Genomic DNA, 17,232 nt, shown 5'->3' with positions numbered 1-17,232 from the left:
CCGTCCTTCTGAGAGGACCAAATCATGGTCATCATCCTCTCTGATCCTCTGTTTTCTATGTGTCTATGACTTACTTTCTCTATCCCTGATTGACACAGAATTTCTTTAAGTATGTTAATGCAGATTTTTTTGAAAAATATTTTAATATATGTTCTAATACTTTAGAGCATATTATATTTGAAGACATATGTGATGGTGTAATTGTGTACTACTCAAGCAATAGAATAAACCTATGGTTCCATTTACAGAGCATTCAAAAAAAGTAAGGAAGAAATTATAGCTAATTATACCTATTTTACAATAATAATTTAAAATATTATGCAGTATGTTAGACACAAAAGCTTAAAAATTTATATGGAATGATGAGTATATAAAGTCAGTTCCTTAACTTCGTTCTTTTCCTTCACAAGTGAATACACATCCAGCCAGTTTATGTACCATCACATTCCTCCCATCTACCACCCTGCCCCAGAAGGAAAAGTTATGTAGAATCTGAGTAGGCTAAATTGCTGGATTAGTAGAGAGCAGGGTAAACGTGTGTCAAGAATCACATGTTCTGTTCTCTCTTTTTTTTTCTATCTTCTGTGCTGTTCCATAGGAAAGCTCAACAAAGGTGAATCATTGGGTCAGACCAGCCAGCTTCTCTCATTCTGGTTTTTATGTCCCACTCTTACATCAGCAGAGTAGATAAGTGGAATAGGTGTTGTTCTGAAGAAATTGCTGTCTTTACTTTTCCCCACTCACCCCATGTGATAGAGTTTGTATGTGAACTTAGTAAGTAGAACCTGCCATCTGTCTGTCTGTCTGTCTGTCTCTTACTCTCTTTCCATATCTTTGTATTCCCCTGGCTCTGATGGTTATGACACTATATCATGAAGCTAACCAAGACCCCAAGATATAGATGTGGATATGAAGAAGTTACAGCCTGCTCTAACCTTATAATTTATTCCCCAAAGTGGGCCACTATGAGAGTGAAAGATGGTCCTATTAATAATTAAACTGGGACAGCAGGTGTAAACTAGGATATAAGCCCCCCCCCAACTCCAACACGTCTTCATAATTAATTCAGTGGGTGGAAGCATCTATAATTTCTTTTAGTGATAATTTTGTATCAGTTGTCTTAAACATTTTATTTCACTTATTACTTTTGAGTCTAAACAGATGTGCCAACATTTACAAAGAATGGTGAGGAATAAACACATTCATCTTGTTAATTCAGTACCAAAAAAACAGTGCCCTTTTATTCATGGAAAAGAAGGGGTACCACTGTGAATTTTTAAGTTAAATGCTGAACATCAATTGCATTTAATAATTTTGTTTGTTACCTGTAGACAGTTCTCTTCATAAACATTGTAATTACTTTCTACCAATTCAATCAACTTTCTCTCTTTAATCAGAGCAGTTAATAAATTCCTAATAACATTTTCTTGCCCCAAACTGTCTAGAAAATTCTTAATTCCTTTTGCTTTTCCAAATAGCGTTAGAAATCCTAGTCTGTGAATTATATTTATAAAATGATTCTCCATGAAGCTCTAGTCTATAAGATCAACTATAATTTTGTCCATCCCTTTTTTATTATTCACTTTAATTTGAAGCAGGCAATACACAGCTAAAACCTAAAACATTTGGATTAAAAGGTATCACCACCACCATCCCTCTAGAGCATTGCCTTTGGGAACTAGGAATAAATGTCTCTTTTCTGCATTGAGTTATATCCAGGAAAATGTTGGAGCACATTAAAAATCGGAGTATAATTTTTAAAATTTGGGCCTTTAATTCTTTAGATCTTAAAACTGTACCTTCTTTTTTGAACCCTTATTTGAAAGAGGCACTCAAAAAATAATCTTCCAGAGTCACATATATCAAGTAAAATAGCTTATCTGCATAGTAGAGACCACATAGCTTTGTCCTACTGAGTTGAAAAGGAATCCAGTAGTGTGTTGTTGTTGCTGTTTTTGTCATTTTGAATCCATAGTAAATTAGGGTGAGTTAAATGTGCACGTAGGTGTAAATCCTCAAGAAATAAACTAACTCATCCTTAGTGCCAAGATATAAAAGTGTCTATCAAAGGGCAGCCTGAACTATTTTCTCACCTAATATGGCCGAATGGCTTACTATGAGTATAGTTTGTCCTTTCTGCTTCTCTACATATCAATTCTAATAATGTAAATAAAGACATTATTGAGGGCATTTTCTATAAGTATTTGTTACATAATAAGTTATAATCAGAATTTCATTTCAAATCTAAAGGCAACATTTAAACTTGATGCAGTTTTATCACTTATTTAAAGAAGAAAATTTAGCTATGTACAAAAAATACCTGATCAAAACACTTTCTGATGCCTTCAATGAGTGTGGTATGTTTTTAAATTATACATCCTTTTTCTCTTAAAGGTGGGGAATTCCCACATCCATTCATTAGTTAACACTGAGAGCCTTGAAAAGTCCCTATTTCAGTCCTTCAGACTCTAATGGTGGCCTAGATCAGAGGTACTTTATAGGGAAAGACATAGGAAGTTTTGTTAACTAATTGGGTAAAGAGAGAGAAAATAAAGGCACAAACCTGATGCCTGGATGACAGTAATTGAAAAAAGGAACACAGAGCAAACAGACCCAAGTATGTGACCTGCCAAAGCTAACAGGGGCAAAAGGAAAGCAAGTACCCTGAGTTCTGATTCCCAGACTTTGCTCATCACCATACTTTCCACCCCTTCCTCACATTTCAGTTTTTAAAGTATCATTGGATTCAACTGAACTCATGCTGTTCTCTTTGATGCAAGTACTCATTATGTCTTTTGCAGGCCTCTGCTAATTGTGCAAAATATAGCCCTTCCCAACTATGCAAACACCGGTCTTTTTCAAACGGATACATATTAATTTACCATTTTCAAATGGGGAGAGAGAATATGAATGAATGAGAATTTTAAAAAGGTTTCATAAGTGGCATGATACATTTAAAGTGATGAAAGGGAAAAACCTACAACTGAGAATACTCTACCTAGCAAGGCTCTCATTCAGATTTGATGGAGAAATCAAAAGCTTTACAGACAAGCAAAAGCTAAAAGAATTCAGCACCACCAAACCAACTTTACAGGAAATGTTAAAGGAACTTCTCTAGGCAAAAAAGGAGAGGCCACAACTAGCAATAAGAAAACTGTAGAAGAAAAATACTCACCAATAAAGGCAGAAACACTGTAAAGGTAGGAAATAATCCACACACAAAACAATTAGATGTAAAATATGATATCAAAAACAGTAATCATGAGAGGAAGAGCAGGCTATTTAAAATGCATTTGAAATTAAGAGATCAGCAATATAAAATAATCACGTGTGTGTTTGTGTGTGTGTGTGTGTGTGTGTGTGTGTGTGTGTATGTATGGTAACAGCAAACCAAAAATCTATAATAGATATACACACAGAAAAGAAAAAGGAATCCAAACGTAACACTAAAGATAGTTGTCAAATCACAAGAGAACAAAAGAAAAGAAAAGAATCCAAAACAACCAAAAGACAGTAAGAACATACATATCAGATAATTACCTTAAATGTAAATGGACTAAATGCTGCAACCAAAACACACAGACTGGCTGAATGGATACAAACACAAGACCCATATATATTCTGCTTCCAAGAGACTCATGTCAGATCTAGAGAGACATATAGACTGAAAGTGAGGGGACAGAAAAAGATATTCCATGCAAAGAGAAATCAAAAGAAAGCTGGAGTAGCAAAGCTTATACATGACAAAATAGACTTAAAAACTGTTACAGGAGACAAAGAAGGACACTACATAATGATCAAGGGCTCAATCCAAGAAGATATAACAATTGTAAAAATATATGCACCCAACATAGGAGCACCTTAATATATAAGGTAAATATTAAAAGCCATAAAAGGAGAAATCAGCAGTAACATAATAATAGTAGGGGACTTTAACACCCCACTCACATCAATGGGACAGATCTTTCAGGCAGAAAATCAATAAGGAAACACAGGCATTAAATAACACATTAGACCAAATGGACTTAATTGACATTTATAGAGCATTCCATGCTATAGCAGCAGAATACACATCCTTTTCAAATGCACATGGACCATTCTCCAGGACAGACCACATAGTAGGCCACAAAAACAAGCCTTGGTAATTTTAAGAAAATTGAAATCAGGGGGAGATCAAGAAGGCAGAATAAAAGGATATGGAGCTCATCTCCTACCACACATACATGAAAAATACATCTACAATTCTCACAGAATATCTACAGAACACTAGCAGAAGATCTCATACAACTAAAGGTACAAGAAAGATCACCACATAACCAGGTAGAACACAAGAAAAAGCGGGGGGCGGGGAGGGTGGATCAGAATGGGAACTAGAAATTATAGAGAGGAGCCAACTATAAAACTCACTTACCAAGTCAAAGGCCAAGCTAAAGGCAATAAATAGCAAACTAAATAATTCAGAATGAATAAGTGATCTGGAAGATAGAATAATGGAAGTCACACAAAAAGAGCAGACAGAAAAATGAAAAAAAAAAGCAATATACAAGACCTATGGAGTAATGTTAAGCATGTGAATCTATGCATAAGAGGGATCCCAGAAATAGAAGAGAAATGGAGATCAAAAATGTATTTGAAGAAAGTATGACTGAAAACTTCCCAAACCTAAATAAGGAAACAGATATCCAGGCACAGGAAGCACAGAAGGTCCCAAACAAGATGAAGCCAAACAGACCTACACCAAGATATATTAAAGGTAAAATGGCCAAAGTTAAAGAAAGAATTCTAAAGGCAGCAAGAGAAAAACAGAATGAATTACAAGGGAACCCCCATTAGGTTACTGGCTGATTTCTCTACAGAAACACTGCAGGCCAGAAGGGAGTGGCAAGATATATTCAAAGTCCTGAAAGGGAAAAACCTGCAACCCACGATACTCTACCCAGCAAGATTATCACTTAGAATAGAAGGAGAGATAAAGAATTTCTCAGTCAATCAAAAACTAAAAGAATACAGCAGTACTAAACCTATCCTAAAAGAAACATTGAAAGGTCTTCTCTAAATAGAAAAGCAAGAATCTATAGGAAAGAGAAAATAACAATCGGAAAGTAAATCATTTTTTAAAAAGCCAGTACACAGAATTAAAAAAAAAAAAAAAAAATGTTGTGAACACGATAATAACTACAATGAACAGCAAAAGGGTAAATATGACGATGTAAAAGAGGACATCAAAATCATAAAACATGGGAGAAAGGAGTAAGAAAATGTTGATCTTTTTTTTTTTTTGAATGTGTTTGAGCCTATATGACTACCAGTCTAAAGCAAGTAGATATAATAAACATACTTGAAAAACCACAGCAACCACAAATTATAAACAGACAATAAATTCACAAAAACCAAAGAGAAGAGAACACAAGCATAACAAAAAGAAAACCATCTAACCACAAAAAGAAAGACAAAAAGAACAAGGAAGAAATATAAACCAACTGGAAAACAAGGTTTTAAATGGCAGTAAATACATATCTATCAATAATCACCTTAAATGTCAGTGGGCTAAATGCTCCAATCAAAAGACAGAGTGGCATACTGGATAATAAAACAAGAGCCTACAATATACTGCCTATAAGATACCCACTTTAGGGCAAAGAACACAGATAGATTGAAAGTGAGGGGATGGAAAAAGGTATTTTACGCAATTGGAAATGACAAGAAAGTGGGGGTAGCAATACTCCTATCAGACAAAACAGACTTTAAAACGAGGCCCATAAAAAAAGATAAAGAAGGGCACTATATATTGATAACAGGATCAATACAAGAAGAGGATATTACATTCATTAACATATAAGCACCCAATACAGGAGCACCTAAATAGATAAAACAAATACTAATATAAATAGAGGGAGAAATTGACAGGAATACAATAATACTAGGAGACTTTAACACCCCATTACATCAATGGATATATCAACCAGACAGAAAATCAGTAAGGCAACAGAGACCCTAAATGACATAACAGAACAATTAGACATAATTGATATTTTCAGGACATTGCATACAAAAAAACCAGAATACACATTTTTTTCAAGTGCACATGGAACATTCTCTAGGATAGACCACATACTAGGGCACAAAATAAGCCTCAATAAATTTAAGATGACAGAAATTATTTCAAACATCTTTTCTGACCACAATGGAATGACACTAGAAATCAACCACAGAAAAAGAAATGAGAAAAAAATGATTACGTGGAGACTGAACAGTATGCTAATTAAAAAAAAAATGGGTCAATGATGAAAAAGAGGAAATTAAAAAATGCTTTAAGACAAATGACAATGAAAACACAACCATACAAAATCTATGGGATGCAGCAAAAGCAGTCCTCAGAAGGAAGTTCATACTGATACAGGTCTTCCCCCCCAAAAAACAAGAAAAATCTCAAACAACCTAATGTACCACCAAAAAAACTAGAAAAAGAAGAGCAAACAACCTAAAGTCAGCAGAAGGAAGGAAATAATACAGATCAGAGAGAAAATAAATAAAAGAGATTAAAAAGATAGGAAAAAACAATAAAATAAAGAGCTAATTATTTGAAAGTGTAAAGAAAATCAACAAACCTCTGGCCAAGCTCACCAAGAAGAAAAGAGGGAGGAACCAAATAAACAAAAATAAGAAATGAAAGAGGAGAAATAACAAGGAATAACACAGAAACACACAAAAAAAATAAGCAAACGCTATGAGCAATTATATACCAACCAATTGGACAACGTAGAAGAAATGGACAAGTTTCTAGAAACACGCAGCCCACCAAAACTGAATCAAGAAGAAATAGATAGTTTGAACAGACAAATCACTAGAAGTGAAATAGAATCTGTAACTTAAAAAACTCTCTGCAAACAAAAGTCCAGAACCAGATGTGGAATTCTACTCAACAAACAAAGAAGAACCTTTGATCCTTCTCAAAGTCTTCCAAAAGACTGAAGAGGAGGGGACACTCACAAAGTCATTCTAAAGATCACCCCGATACCAAAACCAGACAAAGGCACTACCAAAAGATAAAGTTACAGGCCAATATCTTTGAAGAATATAGATCCAAAAATTCTCAACAAAATATTAGCAAACTGGATGGAACAACACACAAAAAAGATCATACACCATGGTCAAGCTGGATTCATCCCAGGGTCACAAGGATGATTCAACATACGCAAATCCATCAGCGGGGTACACCATATCAATTAAAGAAAAGACAAACCACAGTATCATCTCAATAGATGCAGAATAAAGCATTTGATAAAATTCAACATCCATTCAAAATTAAATTCTCACAAAAGTGGGTATAGAGGGAACATATTTCAACATAATAAAGCTATTTATGACAAACCCACAGCCAACATAATACTCAACAGTGAAAAGCTGAAAGCTTTCCTGCTAAAATCCAGAACAAGACAAGGATGCCCACTATCACCATTTCTATTCAACATAGTTTTGGGAGTTCTAGCCACAGCAATCAGACAAAAAAAAAAAAGAAATAATATATATCCAAATGGGAAGGGAGGAAGTAAAATTGTCATTATATGCAGATGACAGGATACTATATGTAGAAAACCCTGAAGACTCCACACAAAAACTACTAGAATTGATATGGATTCAGCAAGGTAGCAGGATACAAGATTAACACAGAAATCAGTTGCATTTCTTTACACTAACGATGAAATATCAGAAAGGGAAGGTAAAAAACAACTCCTTTTAAAATCACATCAAAAAATAAAATACTTAGGAATAAACCTGACCAAGGAGGTTAAAGACTGAGAACTATAAAACACTGATAAATTAAAGATGATTCGTTCATTCAAAGAAATGGAAAGATATCCCATGGCTCTTGGGTTGGAAGAATTAATATTGTTATAATGGCCATACTACCCAAAGCAATCTACAGATTTAATGTGATCCCTATCAAATTACCCATGACATTTTTCACAGAACTCGAACAAATAATTCTAAAATTTATATGGAACCATAAAAGACCCTAAATTGCCAAAGCAATTTTGAGGGAAAAGAACAAAGCTGGAGGAATAATCCTCTCAGGTTTCAGACAATACTACAAAGCTACACTAATCAAAACATAGTGGTATTGGCACAAAAACACACAGGCGGATCAATGAAACAGAATGGCGAGCCCAGAAATAAACCTACACACCTACGGTCAACTAAATTTCAGCAAAGAAGGCAAGAACAAACAGTGGGGGAAAGTGAGTCTCTTTAGAGTCTCTTTAGCAAGTGTTGTTGGGAAAGCTAGACAGCTGCATGTAAATCAATGAAGTTAGAACACACCCTCACATCATACACAAAAATAAACTCAAAATCGCTTAAAAACTTAAATATGAGACATGACACCATAAAACTCCTAGAAGAGAACACAACCAAAACATTCTGACATAAATCTTAGCAATGTTTTCTTAGGTCAGTCTCCCAAAGTAATAAAAATAAAAGCAAAAATAAGCAAACTAATCAAACTTATAAGCTTCTGCCCAGCAAAGGAAACCATAAACAAAATGCAAAGACAACCTGTGGACTGGGAGAAAGTATTTGGAAATGATGCAAACAAGAAGACTTAATTTCCAAAATATACAAATAGTTCATACAACTCCATAACAAAAAACCAAACAACCAAATCGAAAAATGGGCAGAAGACCTAAATAGACATTTCTCCAAAGAAGAGATACAGATGGCCAATGTGAAAAGATGCTCAACATCACTAGTTATTAGAGAAATACAAATCAAAACTACAATGAGGTATCACCTCACACCCGTCAGGACGGCCATCATTTAAAAAGTTTACAAATAATAAATGCTGGAGAGGGTGTGGAGAAAAGGGAACCCTCCTAGACTGTTGATGAGAATGTAAATTGGTACAGCCACTATGGAAAACAGTAGAGAGGTTTCTAAAAAAAACTAAAACTAGAATTGCCATATGATCCAGCAATCCCACTCCTGGGCATATATCTGGAGAAAACTCTAATTTGAAAAGACACATGCATCCCGGTGTTCATAGCGGCACTATTTACAATAGCCAAGACATGGAAGCAACCTAAATGTTCATCAATAGATGAATGGATAAAGAAGATGTGGTACATATATACAATGGAATACTACTCAGCCATTAAAAAAAAGAAGAAGAATGAAATAATGCCATTTGCAGCAACATGGATGGACCTAGCAGTTACCATACTAAATGACGTAAGTCAGACAGAGACAAATATCATATGATATCACTTATATGTGGAATCTAAAATATGATACCGATGAACTTCTTTACAAAAGAAACAGATTCACAGACATAGAAAACAAACTGAATCTGGAAAAGAATATACATATATATAACTGAATCACTTTGATGTATACCTGAAACATTGTAAATCATCTTTACTTCAAGTTAAAACAGAAAAACATGCCAAAAAAGAATTAATATTAAAAAGTAAAATTAAAAAGCCTTCATTTCAGCAATATACAGTCAATGGCAGATTGCTCTTTTAAACCTTAGAAAGGACTTGAGAATATCTAGGGGCAAACCACACTGAGGACCAAATGGGCCTACTGATGGGGAACTATGTGGAAAGATAGTATTTTTCTGGAGGTTAAGGTCAATGAAAGTTCAATTCTCTGTATAAAGGATGCTTAGTCTGACCCATAGTTTGGTTAGTCAAGTAGCTGCTCTGTTACTTCTGTATAATTAAATCTTGTTAGTTGTTTTAAAACACACAAAAACAAGATATATCTTTTTTGTGGTTTCTCTTTCATGAGGTTCTAAAGGGAATTTTTTGAGGTTTTCTACTGGTGGAGTGAGAAGAGGAAGACAGAGCAACTTGTATGGTGTTTTGCACATGGGAATAATATTTTTCTTCTGTACAGAGAAGTTGAAATTTTAAACCATATTTAAAGGGCTTTGCTGTAAGATGATGACTTCAGCTTTGTCAAAAAAGGTCACTCTCACATCAAGATGTAATTTTACTCAATGACTGTAATCTGATGTGCCAACTCATGAGCACTTTATTGTTTTGAATTTAGAATTGTAAATATAGATCAGAAGCACTATAGAGATTTTTGTTCCTAGCTTTCCCACTGTGTTTCAGGAGAACAACTGAAAGGCATGTGTGAAACAGTCAAGGGATCTTCTCCAACTTGGCCAGACAGGAAGCATAGCACGGTGGCTAGTCACTCAAATGGGGGCAGGGGAGGAGTGTAGGGTACAGAATACCTCTGCCCCAGATCTAGCTTCTCTACCTAGTAGCTGTCTGACTCTGAGAAGGTAATTTAACTTCTCTGCACCTCAGTTTCCTCATCTACAGAATTACGATAATAATGGTAACTAATTCCAGGGTCTGTGTGAAGATAAAATGGCTTAAGCTATGTGAAGCACAAAGAAATGTAAATGAGAAGTAAATGTTACATAAGTGTTAGTTATCACATAAAATACTTACATTTTAATTCTAGCTTTTTATCAAGAATACAGGGCAAAATTGTAAATCCATAACTTAAAACGTAGCTTTTATTTCCACTTACCTATTTTTTTTCTTCTTACCTATTTTAAGGCAAAGTTACAGTTGATTAAAGAAAAACTTAGAACTTTCAGACCATCAAGTGAAAGAGTACATAAATGCAAAATACTTGATATTAGCAAGTATTTAGCTAGGGCCTTCCCTTTCTTCTTTAAGTTACAGGGGGATTTTCCTTTTATTTTGTCACTTTTTCTCAGTAAGGCTAAGCCAGGGAGTTGAAGATGCGTTAGCATTAGAGTGATTCCGTCAAAAGCTATTGGGAGCAGAAAGGGGAGTGTGTCATGTGTCAGGTGTGCAGGTAGGGAGACTGTGCAGAATGGTATGGCATCTTGGTAAGGTTTTAGATGCTACATAGGGTTCATCTGGCACATCTTCAAGGGCATTGTTGATTGGAGAAACAAAAGTTAATATTATGCAATAGCATTCTTGTTTATAAATTCTGTGACAATGTAACATCCACATTTCATGTAAATTCTTAAAAAGTCTATTAATCAACTTTTGGTTGAATAAGTCTACTTTACTTCATTTCCAACTTGCAAAATTCTCAGGGGAGGCTGAAGAGGACCTGGTTAGGATTCTGGCTCAAGAGGGTCGAATTTTGAATTGAGTGACAAGAAGGAGGTAGATCCCAACTGAATGTTGTTTGGATAAAGAAGGAGGTAGATCCCAACTGAATGTTGTTTGGATAAAGAAGGAGGTAGATCCCAACTGAATGTTGTTTGGATAAACAGACACCGAAGGATGAGCGGAGATAATCTGAGAGTCAAGCTCAGGAAAACCAAATACCAACAGCAAGAAATGATTGAATCCACTAGGAAAAGGGTGCTTATTTCAAATTGCTTTGAGTAATATTGGGGTGGACTCAGCTTAATCTTACAGTAGGAAGATGCATGGTTAAGATGGGCTGGCCAAAATTATAAGGTTGAACTGAAAATCAACTTCTGGGGCTTCCCTGGTGGCGCAGTGGTTGAGAGTCCACCTGCTGATGCGGGGGACACAGGTTTGTGCCCCGGTCCGGGAAGATCCCGCATGCCGCGGAGTGGCTGCGCCCGTGAGCCATGGCCGCTGGGCCTGCGCGTCCGGAGCCTGTGCTCCGCGGCGGGAGAGGCCACAGCGGTGAGAGGCCCGCGTACCAGAAAAAAAAAAAAAAAGCTCTCAACAAGAGAAGCCAGAAAACAAAGAAGCAAAGCAACAGTGTCTTCATTAGCACTAAGAAAAGCCTAAACATTGGGTTTTGAATATTAGGGTCTTATTCATCCATGATATCTTAGCCTCATTAACATGGATAATTGAAATTTGATTTTCCTCAACCAGTTTGTTTTAATCTAAAAGATCTTCTTATACCTCATCTACTTTCAGTAGTTATTCTTCTTTACTGAGTATACTGCTCTCAGCATTCTGACAAGCTCCAAAATAATGACCTATGCTGTGTATTGTTAAACATTCAGTCAGACAGATAGATACAGATGGATGGATATGTGTTGCACAAAGACAAGTCAGCATTATTTAATCAATGTTTGTTTGATCCGTGTAAAACGAGTATAAATGCAAGCTGCATCCCATCTGCTTTATCATCCATGTGAAGCCAACCTCATTTTTAAATCTTGATTTCTTATGTAATTGCCCCAGAATGACACAGTGTTGGGCTGCACCCCTTAGGCCTACAAGGCCTGTACTTGCCCAGCTCCAAGACCGAAGAAGGAGCCCAGAGTCAGCCACAGAGATATCAATGAATTTATATAAGCACTTAGTTTCTCTTAATCCAATTAAACAGCTCATCCACAAACCAATCTTGGCCATGCCACTTAGAGGCAGAGACATATTTCCAAGGTACACATAGACATGTATCTATACAAACAAAGAGATTTCACAGTTTTCCTGCTAGAGTTTAAAAAGGCCTCTTTGTTTTTTTTTTCTTCACTCTCAGAGACCAGATGATTAAAGTTCCTGAGAACCCAGGTAGATCATTTACATCTCAAAGGCACAAGAAGAGAAATACCGATTCCCTCTGGAAAGCTAACTTCCTCTTAGGGCATATGCAAAAAAACAGTTTTAGAATGTCAAAAGAGTCCCATCTTGGACATTTTCAGGGATTTTCTTTCAGTGTCTAAACAGCCAATTCACTTTAAACAAATACCAGTGATAGACAGTAATACGTATCATTCACTCACATTCACATGGCTCGCTTTCAGAGGAACAGGAATCAACATTCAAGTTAACCTTCGCCTCAGCTGTCAGCTCAGCCTCTTTGCCTTTCCTAATACAAACACCAACAGCCAGCCTCGAGCTGCGGCCACTGTTTTCCCACTCTAACGGCGGCCAATATCTCCACAAGAGCCTTGGGGTGTCTGTGAGAGTTCTGTGAACTCTCTCGGTGGGCCCCATTCATCAAGGCAGCCACTGCCGGGCCCCCGCATACTAGTGGACGGCCCCCCGGGGATTTCTGCCGCAACTTTCAGGATTATCCACACAACTTTTGGGTCCCACATGAGTGGCCGGCCACCCCGGGATCACAGCCGTAACTTTCAGGCCCCACTTGACAGTGGACGGCCCCTACAACTTGCCATTCCCCGTCCTTCCTTCCCCACATCTCGGCGCTCACGGGAGTTTCCTCAGTCTCCTGGCCACTCCGCCAGTTGCTGGGCTGCACCCCCGTGGGCCTGCCAGGCCTGTGCTTGCCCAGCTTCAAGACTGAAGAAAGAGCCCGGAGTCGGCGACAGAGATGTCAGTGGTTTTATGAATGGGGGAGCTTACAGGTCTGAAGCGAGGTCCTGGAGCGACATCCCACCAAGATCAGACAGCAGACAGCAGCAGGCAGAACAGGGCGGCAGCCTTCGTGACGGCGGGAGGGGAGGTTACCACTTATGTGGGGAATTGACTTCAGGTTGTCTTTGTTGGTTACCAGGGAAACTAGCAGAGGGGCGTGCCCCTCACCGCCCCTTTGATAAGCTATCAGGTGGAGATGTTCTGATCTAAAGAGTAGAACCATCACTAGCTGGGGCCTGGGGCAAGTATGTAGGAAGGTCAGTCCTGTGAGTAGGGTGTAGGTGAAGCAGACAGTGGTCAAGCAGGGGAAGTACAGAGAGCAAGAGAACAGCCATCTTGGGTGGCCTGGTCATACACACAGGATGATCAGTTGGAAAGAAATATCATTTGGACTGATGGGATAAAGGATAGTTATGTTGAAGTCTGTTTCATAGGTTGGGCTTCTTCACTTTGCAGTGGCTTTCTGGATAGTGAAGTAGCACCGTGGCCTAGTAATTACCAGCTGTTAATCATCAGTGAGCTTTGAAATCACCCAAACCTGGGTTTGAGGGTAAATGTATGACTCTAGCTGTATGAGCAAATTACTTAACCACCAAAATGCCTGCCACAGAGAAGTCCCTCAGTAAAATTTATTGAATTAGTCTTTCTTTACTTCAGTTTCCTTGTCTGCAAAATGGAGAAAACAACAATACCTACCTCAACATTTGTGAAAATTAAACAGGATACTGCATGTAAAGCATAATGACCTGGCAGCTGTTATCATGATCCGATTACCTACAGGTCTTTATCTCTTGGGTCACACTTTAAGCCTAAACATATTAATCTATGTGATATACAAGCTTATGTTTCCATTACTGGTTTTTAAACTCTTCTATGTAGGTATCAAATACAGCATGCAGATGGCTGCAAATGTGTGGCAAGAGTGGAAATGAACATGAGTTCACAGTGTCTTTGAGTTGGTAGATGCAGTTTCATTAGTCTAATTAAATGCATGCCATTTACACATATATGAGTGATCGTGATCCGAGGAACAAGGCCATCAGAGGGAGTAAGGTCTTCCACCAAAGGAGTGACTGTATATCAGTGAGCTTAGGAGCTTCTTGGGATATTTTAGAGAATGATGTGTAGGAAGCTTATGTACTCAGTAATGCTCATCAGTGTAAGGTGGATTATCAGTGGTAGTTGTACTTTCAGGATCACGTACTTAATTACTAAGCCATATGATAATGAATGTTAAAGTGTTAAACTAGCAATGCTCTGCACATTGCAGTTTCCATAGTCTGTTCTCTAACTCCCATGTTAAAAGAAGGAATTACTGCATGATTTCTCTTTATGAACTTTTCTCAGCAACAGTTATTCATCAGTTCAATTCATTTGAAAAACATTTGTTAAACCATTTATTGAGGCCTTTGTAGATGCAAAGACGACTAAAGGTGTCTAGGTAGGATGGTGGCTAAGGACTCCAGAATTTAAGCGGAAGGTCACCCAGAGCCAGTGGAAGTTCTTAAACAGGGTCCTAACCTATCCAGGGCTGTGCTTTAGAATGTCTACTTTGGCATGAAGAATGGATTGGAGTGAGAGTTTAGAGAAGGGATTCCAATCAGACATCAGATACTGAAGGACTGGGATTTAGGGAATGATAGATTTGGGACGAATTTGAGAATTTTTTAAGGCAGGCTTGGTCACTGAACGGAGCTGCTTTGTGTGGAGAAGGCTCAAGGTTGACTTGAGCGCTGCCACCCAGGCATCTGAATGCTGCAACTCCCTTTAGCTCATGGCATACTTGGAGAGGAGTACCTTCTGCAGAGGAGGTGATGAGCTTCCCTGGAAAAGCAAACTAGAAAGACCCCTAATTACATTATTCTTTAGACTCTAAGACGTGGATAATTATTTTGCTGAGTACAGTTCAATGATTGACTAGTTTATATACAGATTAGCATAGGCTAAGAAAGGAAAAAGGGTTTTATAATCCTTAGTAAATTAGAAGCTGCAATCTGTACTGCTGAGAATTTTTGTCTGTTTGGAGGCTTATTCATGACTGTTAATAGGCTTGACTCATTACACTTGGGAGTCTTATTACCGTGCTGAACTCTATCCATTTTAACACAAATGTGTGCATCCTTAATATTGTACCAGCTGTTGGATATATTTTAATTTCAAGTTCTACATATCCACATAAAAGCGTGGAAAATATCGGTATCAAAATTAACTTGTTAAAAATTTTATGAACATAACAAAGTGTTTTTACTTTTTAAAGAATTTCATCTGTATATAAACCTAATTTATCATTAATTATGTCTGAAAACTTGATTTTGATCATTGAAAATCATGTTTCTATAATTACTGAGCTCATATTTCCATATACCATGAAATTATGTCTTAAAAAAATGTCAGTACGCTATGATGAAAGAAAAAGTATTTTGATTTCCATAACATTGCAGGACATTAAAAAGTTCCCCAGAGTTTTATATCAAAGCCTGAATTCAGTCTCAAAATAATGGTTCTGCTTTAACCACAAAGAACTTTATATTATTTTATATCTGTGAAATATTTATTTTAGATTATTGAACAACTTTGGTTGAACTAAGGCATCAAGGAAAGACATTAAAAATCAGAAAAAGTAAGTTTAAAATAAAGAATAAAAAGCAAACTTTGTAAACATGATAACACATAATGATAACTTAAGAAGCGATTAGATCCTATCTGCATTAGATTATAAATTAATATTCTAAGAAGATTATTTGATTTAACTGACCTCCCTTCTTTACTGTTATTCTTAACTGTTTGAATTGTACAAATTGCCTTGTGATAGTGGTCATAGTATGTTTTGGAGAAACAGACAAAATTTTAAGTTGCCCTCAAGATGTAAGCCTGCAGGTGAAGAAAGAAGAGCCTGTGCCTAGTGAATCCAGTAAATGATCAGTCAACTTTAAAGAACGAGGTTAGGTCCACATAGGAAAGGGTAAGCAAGATAAAATAATGTTCACAGAACTAGAAAACTGGAAGGAATATTGAACCAAGGTAACTTGGAAACTACAGCAGCAGAGAAGGAAAAGTGAAAAAAAAAAAAAAAAAACAACCAACCTGCCTTTCCACTATTAACAGAACACCTATATTGATTTCTTTTTTCCATCTGAATCAGTGTTGGTGACTATCACTGTTTTTTCCTATGATTAATCATTTCATCTTATGCTGGTTATATTAGTGTTCAGCTTCACAGCTAGGGTCGTCTTGATGAAGTGTAGCTTCAGAATTTCCTTTTTAAATCGTTTGTTACTTGTGATAAATGCCTATAATCTGATGTTATTCAGTATTGATTTTATGTATGTGTGCTGTTTTTCTTTTAAAGTCAATTGACCCTGGCCAGCAGTTCACATGGGAACATTCAAACTTGGAAGTAAACAAACCAAAGAACAGATATGCAAATGTAATCGCATATGATCATTCCCGAGTTCTCCTCTCAGCAATAGAAGGTAAGGAAATGCAGATGTTATTTATACCTTTATTTTGATGGGTTTAAATATGTGCGTGAAAATATAGTTTTAACTAGGTGTTCAGCCATCTATGAAAACAGTTACTTAAGATTTAGGTGCTGGGGCTTCCCTGGTGGCGCAGTGGTTGAGAGTCCGCCTGCCGATGCAGGGGACGCGGGTTCGTGCCCCGGTCCGGGAAGATCCCACATGCCACGGAGCGGCTGGGCCCGTGAGCCATGCCGCTGGGCCTGCGCATCCGGAGCTTGTGCTCCGCATCGGGAGAGGCCACAACAGTGAGAGGCCCGCATAACGCAAAAAAAAAAAAAAGATTTAGGCGCTGCTTGTTCTCACTTTTTCTTTCTCATACAAATATACCAGTCCTTGAGCACACAATATCCTTGACATCATGTAACACAAGGGCATTCCTCATTACCTTCTTGCTTCTA

The 17,232-nt window shown here is 37.2% G+C and overlaps 1 protein-coding gene across 1 annotated transcript in view; it reads left to right on the top strand.

Moving 5' to 3' along the window:
* The window catches only part of LOC113620125 (receptor-type tyrosine-protein phosphatase delta), a 194,647-nt gene that overhangs the window by 103,854 nt on the left and 73,561 nt on the right, over positions 1-17,232 (top strand). Inside the window, exon 17 of the mRNA XM_027105857.1 lies at positions 16,663-16,786. Within this exon, the coding sequence (XP_026961658.1) occupies positions 16,663-16,786 (124 nt within the window). The remainder of the gene's footprint in view (positions 1-16,662; positions 16,787-17,232) is intronic.

The sequence above is a fragment of the Aethalodelphis obliquidens genome, unplaced genomic scaffold (assembly GCF_003676395.1).
Source record: "Aethalodelphis obliquidens isolate GAN/ISIS:26980383/991018 unplaced genomic scaffold, ASM367639v1 scaffold7, whole genome shotgun sequence".
NCBI classification, from domain to species: domain Eukaryota; kingdom Metazoa; phylum Chordata; class Mammalia; order Artiodactyla; family Delphinidae; genus Aethalodelphis; species Aethalodelphis obliquidens.
The sequence above is the reverse complement of the archived record's forward strand: the minus strand, read 5'-3'. Positions and strand labels throughout refer to the sequence as shown.